The 8,818-nt window shown below is 45.9% G+C and overlaps 1 protein-coding gene across 1 annotated transcript; it reads left to right on the top strand.

Moving 5' to 3' along the window:
• The first annotated feature begins 8,035 nt into the window (after positions 1 to 8,035).
• Positions 8,036 to 8,583, top strand: LOC119289182. The gene has a single exon (XM_037568572.1). It carries the CDS (start codon positions 8,036 to 8,038, stop codon positions 8,447 to 8,449), a length of 414 nt encoding a protein of 137 aa, XP_037424469.1. The 3' UTR covers positions 8,450 to 8,583.
• Positions 8,584 to 8,818: the final 235 nt, after the last annotated feature.

Genomic DNA, 8,818 nt, shown 5'->3' with positions numbered 1-8,818 from the left:
CATTAGTTTTCAAATTTGAAAACACTTTTTTAGTTTTTTTGTTTTCTTTGTTGCTTTATTTATTTTATTTTGTGATTAACTTTACTATAAAAATAGTTTTTCCCTTTTTTTGATTTGTTTTTTGCATTATTTATTTTCTTTTGTTTTTTGCTTTAATTTTTAATTCTGTTTGCTTTTAGGTTTGCAAAATTATAAACTTTCTGTTAGTGCCATTAGTTTTAGAAAAATTATAAACTTTCTGTTAGTGCCATTATTTTTCAAATTTGAATAGTTAAAATTTGAATTCTTTGAAAATTGTTTGAATCACAAGTTTGTGATTAACTTACTAAAAAATGAGAATAGATGGGCTTATAGAGAAAATTCAACCTAAATTCCTAGTAAATTTCTATGAATTTCAGAGAAATTCACTATGAATTTAGGTTAAACGTTTTCTCTATTAGGGCATCTATTTTCACTTCGAGAGGAGCTCAACAAGGCAGAGAGGGAAGGGCTTATAAACCGGTGTGAGCCTCCTTCGGTTGGCGAGGTGGGACTAAACTCTGCCCGCAACGAGGACCAACCCTTTAGTCCCGGTTTGTGGCACAAACCGGGACTAATGGTCATGGGCCAGGGGCGAGGAGCAAAATTAGAAAGTTGAAAGTTGAAAGTTGGCATGGGCCAGGGACTAATGGTCATGATATTACGAGGGCCGAACCATAAGACATGAAAGCATTTCAAATGAACTCTGTAAAAGTTGAAAGTTGGGATGGTATCATAATTTCACCCAAATAGCATGTGCATGTACAAAACGGACAATGGTAGCATGTTCGTGTGTTACAAAGTTGGCATGGTATCATCATAATAGTTGCGGGAGAAAGTCTTCACTTTTTCTTCGCTTGTGTCATTTGCTTATTGCGCCGTAACCATGGATAATCTTCATTGTTTATCAGGATGCTTGGGTCAGCCTTGACATTGAAGGGAGAAATTTCATGAAACTTGTCATAATCTTCAGACATGTCTGTCTTGCCGTCCACTCCCAGGATGTCCCTTTTTCCTGAAAGAACTATGTGGCGCTTTGGCTCATCATATGATGTATTCGCTTCCTTATCTTTTCTTTTTCTCGGTTTAGTAGACATGTCCTTCACATAGATAACCTGTGCCACATCATTGGCTAGGACGAATGGTTCGTCAGTGTACCCAAGATTTTTCAGATCCACTGTTGTCATTCCATACTTTGGGTCTACCTGTACCCCGCCACCTAACAGATTGACCCATTTGCATTTAAACAAAGGGACCTTAAAATCAGGTCCGTAGTCAAGTTCCCATATGTCCACTATGTAACCATAATATGTGTCCTTTCCTCTCTCGGTTGCTGCATCAAAGCGGACACCGCTGTTTTGGTTGGTGCTCTTTTGATCTTGGGCGATCGTGTAAAATGTATTCCCATTTATCTCGTATCCTTTGTAAGTCAATACAGTCAAAGATGGTCCCCTGGACAACAAGTACAACTCATCACAAACAGTGTTGTCACCTCTGAGACGTGTTTCCAACCAACTGCTGAAAGTCCTGATGTGTTCACAAGTAATCCAGTCGTCGCACTGCTCCGGGTGTTTGGAGCGCAGACTGTTCTTGTGTTCATCGACATACGGGGTCACCAAGGTAGAGTTCTGTAGAACTGTGTAGTTTGCTTGAGACCAAGAATATCCGTCCCTGCATATTATTGAGTCTCTTCCAAGAGTGCCTTTTCCAGTCAGTCTCCCCTCATACCGCGATTTAGGGAGACCTATCTTCTTAAGGCCAAGAATGAAGTCAACACAAAACCCGATAACATCCTCCGTTTGATGGCCCATGGAGATGCTTCCTTCTGGCCTAGCGCGGTTAAGGACATATTTCTTTAGGACTCCCATGAACCTCTCAAAGGGGAACATATTGTGTAGAAATACGGGCCCCAGGATGACAATCTCGTCGACTAGATGAACTAGGACGTGCGTCATGATATTGAAGAAGGATGGTGGGAACACCAGCTCGAAACTGACAAGATATTGCGTCACATCGCTCCTTAGCCTTGGTACGATTTCTGGATCGATCACCTTCTGAGAGATTGCATTGAGGAATGCACATAGCTTCACAATGGCTAATCGGACGTTTTCCAGTAGAAGCCTCCTCAATGCAATCGGAAGCAGTTGCGTCATAATCACGTGGCAGTCATGAGACTTTAGGTTCTAAAACTTTTTCTCTGGCATATTTATTATTCCCTTTATATTCGATGAGAAGCCAGTCGTGACCTTCATACTGAGCAGGCATTCAAAGAAGATTTCTTTCTCTTCTTTCGTAAGAGCGTAGCTGGCAGGACCTTTATAGTGCTTCGGAGGCATGCCGTCTTTTTCGTGCAAACGTTGCAGGTCCTCCCGTGCCTCAGATGTATCTTTTGTCTTCCCATACACGCCCAAGAAGCCTAGCAGGTTCACGCAAATGTTCTTCGTCACGTGCATCACGTCGATTGAGGAGCGGACCTCTAGGTCTTTCCAGTAGGGTAGGTCCCAAAATATAGATTTCTTCTTCCACATGGGTGCGTGTCCCTCAGCGTCATTCGGAACAGCTAGTCCACCGGGACCCTTTCCAAAGATTACGTAGTGTAAATCATTGACCATAGCAAGCACGTAATCACCGGTGCGCATGGCGGGCTTCTTCCGGTGATCTGCCTCGCCTTTGAAATGCTTGCCTTTCTTTCGACATTGATGGTTGGTCGGAAGAAATCGACGATGGCCCAGGTACACACTCTTCCTGCATTTGTCCAGGTATATACTTTCAGTGTCATCTAAACAGTGCGTGCATGCGTGGTATCCTTTGTTTGTCTGTCCTGAAAGGTTACTGAGAGCGGGCCAATCGTTGATGGTCACGAACAGCAACGCCTTAAGGTTAAATTCCTCCTGTCTGTGCTCATCCCACGTACGTACACCGTTTCCATTCCACAGCTGTAAAAGTTCTTCAACTAATGGCCTTAGGTACACATCAATTTCGTTGCCGGGTTGCTTAGGGCCTTGGATGAGAATTGACATCATAATGAACTTCTGCTTCATGCACATCCAAGGAGGAAGGTTATACATACATAGAGTCACGGGCCAGGTGCTGTGATTGCTGCTCTGCTCCCCAAAAGGATTAATGCCATCCGCGCTTAAAGCAAACCATACATTCCTTGGGTCCTTTGCAAACTCATCCTGGTACTTTCTCTCGATTTTTCTCCACTGCGACCCGTCAGCGGGTGCTCTCAACTTCTCATCTTTCTTTCGGTTCTCACTGTGTCATCGCATCAACTTGGCATGCTCTTCGTTTTTGAACCGTTTCAACCGTGGTATTATAGAAGCATACCACATCACCTTCGCAGGAACCCTCTTCCTGAGGGGCTCACCGTCAACATCACCAGGCTCATCTCGTCTGATCTTATACCACAATGCACCGCATACCGGGCATGTGTTCAGATCCTTGTATGCACCGCGGTAGAGGATGCAGTCATTAGGGCATGCATGTATCTTCTCCACCTCCAATCCTAGAGGGCATACGACCTTCTTTGCTGCATATGTACTGTCGGGCAATTCGTTATCCTTTGGAAGCTTCTTCTTCAATATTTTCAGTTGCTTCTCAAATCCTTTGTCAGCCACATCATTCTCTGCCTTCCACTGCAGCAATTCCAGTACGGTACCGAGCTTTGTGTTGCCATCTTCGCAATTGCGGTATAACCCTTTTTTGTGATCCTCTAACATGCGATCGAACTTCAGCTTCTCCTTTTGACTTTCGCATTGCGTCCTTGCATCGACAATGACCCGGCGGAGATCATCATCATCGGGCACATCGTCTGGTTCCTCTTCATCTTCAGCAGCTTCACCCGTTGCAGCATCATTGGGCACATCGTCTGGTTCCTCTTGATCTTCACCAGCTCCCCCCGTTGCAGCATCACCGTATTCAGGGGGCACATAGTTTTCATCACACTCTTCTTCTTCGCCGTCTTCCATCATAACCCCTATTTCTCCGTGCCTCGTCCAAACATTATAGTGTGGCATGAAACCCTTGTAAAGCAGGTGGGAGTGAAGAATTTTCCGGTTAGAGTAAGACCTCGTATTCCCATATTGAGTGCATGAAAAACACATAAAACCATTCTGCTTGTTTGCCTCAGCCGCATCGAGAAACTCATGCATGCACTTAATGTACTCGCGGGTGTGTCTGTCACCGTACATCCATTATCGATTCATTTGCGTGCATTATATATAATTAAGTGTCCAAATTAATAGAAGTTCATCATCACATTAAAACCAAAGTGCATACATAGTTCTCATCTAACAACATATAGCTCTCCAGAGCATCTAATTAATTAAACCATACATTGAAACTATGTAAAACATTTCAATGCTAAAACAAATGCGATCATAATCGCAACCAAGGTAACAATTGATCCAACGGCATAATGATACCAAGCCTCGGTATGAATGGCATATTTTCTTATCTTTCTAATCTTCAAGCGCATTGCATCCATCTTGATCTTGTGATCATCGACGACATCCGCAACATGCAACTCCAATATCATCTTCTCCTCCTCAATTTTTTTATTTTTTACTTCAACAAATTGTTTTCTTCTTTAACTAAATTTAACCTCTCGACAATAGGGTCGGTTGGCATTTCCGATTCACATACATCCTACATAAATAAAATCTATGTCACGTTGGTCGGCATAATTTTCATAAACAATAAATGAACCAATAGTTATAAAGATAATATATATACCACATCCGAATCATAGACAGGACGAGGGCCGACGGGGCGGATACCAAAACCATCACACTATATAAGATGTAATAATAAAAGTAAGAAAATAATACAAGTATCTATGTAAACATACAAGTAAGAATATTTTTCCTTTCAGAAAGAAGATAAGAACAAGAGGCTCACCATGGTGGTGCCGGCGATGAGCTCAGCGCGGGTGATCGACGGCGGTGAAGACGGGGACGGGGCGTGACGGACCGCTAAACCTAGACAAATATTATGGAAAATGGAGCTTGGAGGTCGATCTTGGAGAGGAGAAAGCTTAAGTAGTGTGGCTGGGCATTCCATCGAACACCTTGTGTGCATAGGAGGTGAGCTAGAGCACCACCAAGCCCTCTCCCCCTCGGCCAGAGAAAAACAGAGCACTGAGGTGCTCTGCTCGCGAGCGAGGGATATATATAGGCACCTCATTGGTTCCGGTTGGTGACATGAACCGGGACTAAAGGGGAGCCTTTGGTCCCGGTTCAAGCCACCAACCGGGACCAATGACGGTGGGCCAGAAGCGAGGCCCATTAGTCCCGGTTCAACCCACCAACCGGAACCAAAAGGTCCAGCTGAACCGGGATCAATGGCCCACGTGGCCCCTGAGCTCACGCCCACATTGATCCGGTTCTAGACTGAACCGGGACTAATGGGCTGACCCGACCTAGACCAAAGCCCTGTTTTCTACTAGTGAACCATGGATTTGGGTTCACACAAGAAACTTACCGAACCAAAGTTCATGCATGGCTAGCCGGCCGGGGTGGGCGTATGTATATGGAACTCTGGATATTTTATTTCCACAACACTTTTAGCTCCTTTAAATTTCACGATGGGGTCTCCTTTGGGAAAATGGGCGTCATTTGTCACCTCATCGTTACATTTTGGTTTCACTATGTAAATCCCTCAATAAGATGATCGGTTTCATATATTACTGTGGCGAAGCCAAGAGTTCGAAATTGTGATATCAAAATGTTAAATACGGATGTGTTTGGTTTCTGCCACGAAGTAGAACGGCACAGACCGGTTCCGTTCGCAAGGCCCATTCACGTGTTTGGATTGTCAAAGGACCGGAATCCACCGATTCCAGGAAATGGCATATTCCTCGTTTATGCGAAACCGAGCAATTCCTCTGAATCGAGCGGACCGGAACGAGTCAGCGCCTCGCGTATCTCCCTCACAACTGGCAGGCACCGGCCGGCGGCCGGCAGCGCCTGAAGGAGACACTCGCCGCTCCCAGCCTCACCGCCGGCACACTCGCCGCTGACGACGGCGGCGACGGCCAGATCGTGGCCGTTCCCTCCCCTTCTCATCAGATCCATCAAGGTCCGACGGCAGCAGCAGCCAAGCCGGTAGGTCCTCCGCTCACCTTCCCCCACTGCCCCCTCATGGCCGGCCTCGCGTGTGTCCTGCTCGTGGCCGCCCTTTGCTGCTATTGTTGTTGTGTCCCGTGCTGCTACTGCTGTCGCTAGCCAGCCCTTGCGTGCGTCCTGCTCGTGGCCGGCCCTTGCTGCTCATGGCCTGAACTTGTTCCTATTGTTGTGTGTCGTCCTGGTGCTTGTTGTGCTCCCACTGAATTTTATGTTTTGTACGCAGATGACAGAAAAGACATGAAGTTCTACGGCTAAGTGTTGTTGATAGCTGACAGGGCAATATATGTCACTTGTTTTGGGCATTTACAATTGAATGTTTTGCTGTGTGTTGATGGTCTTTTTTACCTCTATATGTGTCTTGTTTGTGTTTGGTGCCAAAGAACAATATATTGTACATAATCACAAGAAAACAAGTGGAGATATGAACAAACCCATTCCGTTCCATCTATAAAACCAAACACACAAATGTAACCATTCCATTCTTTTGAATTGCCCCTACCAAACACAAGGATGAAACTGACCCATTCTAGTGAAATAGAACCATGACATTCCATTCCACTTCATTCCGAAACCAAACACACCCTACATGTGTTTAGATGAATTTTGTGATATTTTTTAGGTGATTTCTACTGGTTTCGCCAAAGTCATGTGTAGTAAACCGACTCAAGGTTTTGGGGACCGGGCGGTAAATTTGGTTACCGCCCTGTAACCGTGTTTCCCGCTCCCCCACAATAATTATGTGTACCAAGCAGAAAATTCTGAACCTTTTGGAATTTTTAATTTAAACTCCTAACGCCTAGTTAAATAAGGTATGTCTCTAAGTGAAACACATGCATGCATACTCACGTCCTAGTGGTAAGGATTTTCAACCAGCAACTGTTAGTCATCTGTTCCAGGACAGCCTGCGGCACGACCTGCATGTGCGTGGCAGTGGAGCAGGCCTGTTACTGCTGCGGTAGTACTAGTCCAGACAATGTTTTGTGTTAAAAACTTATGTATTCGTGTCTTAGAAAATTTGAATTCAATTTTTAAATTTAAATTTTGCTCTTTTTTTGGGTATTTAGTGGTTACCGTGGTTATCGAGTTTACCGCCCCCCTTGAGAAAAATGTTTCATTCGGAATTCAAAACCTTGAACTGGCTACATAGAACATCCACACATTGCCAATCTTCCACGGTATTAATTAATTTGGAGATTGTGTGGCAGTTTCCGGCAAGGCAGTGCATAGTTTACCTAAACTATGCATGGAAGGGGTGAAGAAACAACTCTGCATGCAGTGTGATCCACTTGTGTGCTCCTATGCAACTCCCCACGACCACCAGCTCATTGTGTATACTCTACTCTGCAAGCCAGATATGCAGTACTTTTACAGCTCAGCGAATCCTTGATACTCTCCTATCCTACTGTGCGAGTGTAGCAGTAGTATATTCCTCGCAGAAAGGTCCACGTGTTACGTACAAAACCACGCGCCGACGGGCGCTGCATGCATGTTTGTCATGTTTGTCATGACTATCTCTCCGTTTCTACTTCAAACTTTGCTGCTCCATGCTCAAGAATCAAGATGATATTATGTGCTGATGTGTAGTGTATTCTTCACCAGCACGCTAATTAGCAAGGCGTCGCGTCGTCACATGCTCGGTGAAAACTGTGTACGTGGGCGCCTTTCCTCGCCATTGCCTAGTCATTTCGGTCTATCTTCTCCACGTACGTCCGAAAGCCTCTATAAGTAGATCATGTTTGCCTGTGAATCTCTGCATTGCAAGCACTGCAGTAACAGTTCTATTCCTAGTTTGTCCCTCGCTTGGTACACAGTACTCCTACACCTCTTTGAAAGAAAGCTCACCTACACCTACCTACGTACGTAGTGCCTCCCCAAAACCGTGACCAAAAATGGCACGGTGCTCCCGCGCCTGTCTCACGCTGCTTCTTCTTGCGTGTTGTGCCCTTGTCCAGAGCTCCTACGGGTCGAGACCGTCTCCCCGGGTGCGGCAGAACCCCGGGGTCCTGTCTCCGACGATGGTTCACGGCGCCGTCTCCACGGAGGGTGCGACCGATCATCATGGAGCAAACGCTGATGATGGTGGTGGTGCTCCTGCAACTTTGGCGATGGGCGAGGCTGGCGTTGTATCGTCGGAGCAGAGAAAGGGTTCAGGGGCGCCGGTGCTGCAGCAAGCGCTCGGAAGGATGCTGGGCTCGAAGCTGGCGCAGCGGGTGCTGGGAGGGGAGGCAGAGGACTCGGCGGCCGGCCCGTCGTGCCACTCCAACAACGCACACAATACCTGTGCCCCGCCGGCGCAACACTGACCGGGGCGCTTCTTCTTGCACTAGTCTCCCAGACTCCCAGTTGATTCATTCATCGTTGATGCTTTCATGACACTAGAACTTTCGATCTTGTTCTTTCAAAGCATGTGTCTGGGAGCTAGCTAGTCCGAGTTGATTCATGAGATTTTTTTTGAAATGGAGGCAAAGATTGCCTCATCTGTTAATTAAGCCGAAGAGAATTGTCTAGTTAATTATGAAAAACTGGATGAAAACCGGAACAACAAGGGCTAACCCACCCCAAAGACTAACACACAGGGCAAAGCCCACCCACGACCAACACCGATGACAATCATGTCGCCCACACGACACAAGGTCCACGCCTTCGAAGCTGCAAATCTCTCGAGGCCGCCA

The sequence above is a fragment of the Triticum dicoccoides genome, chromosome 4A (genome assembly GCF_002162155.2).
Source record: "Triticum dicoccoides isolate Atlit2015 ecotype Zavitan chromosome 4A, WEW_v2.0, whole genome shotgun sequence".
NCBI lineage: Eukaryota > Viridiplantae > Streptophyta > Magnoliopsida > Poales > Poaceae > Triticum > Triticum dicoccoides.
The sequence above is the reverse complement of the archived record's forward strand: the minus strand, read 5'-3'. Positions and strand labels throughout refer to the sequence as shown.

Excerpts from the sequence above, each read along its gene's own strand:
- LOC119289182 (XM_037568572.1), top strand. The coding sequence starts at position 8,036 with ATGGCACGGTGCTCCCGCGCCTGTCTCACGCTGCTTCTTCTTGCGTGT.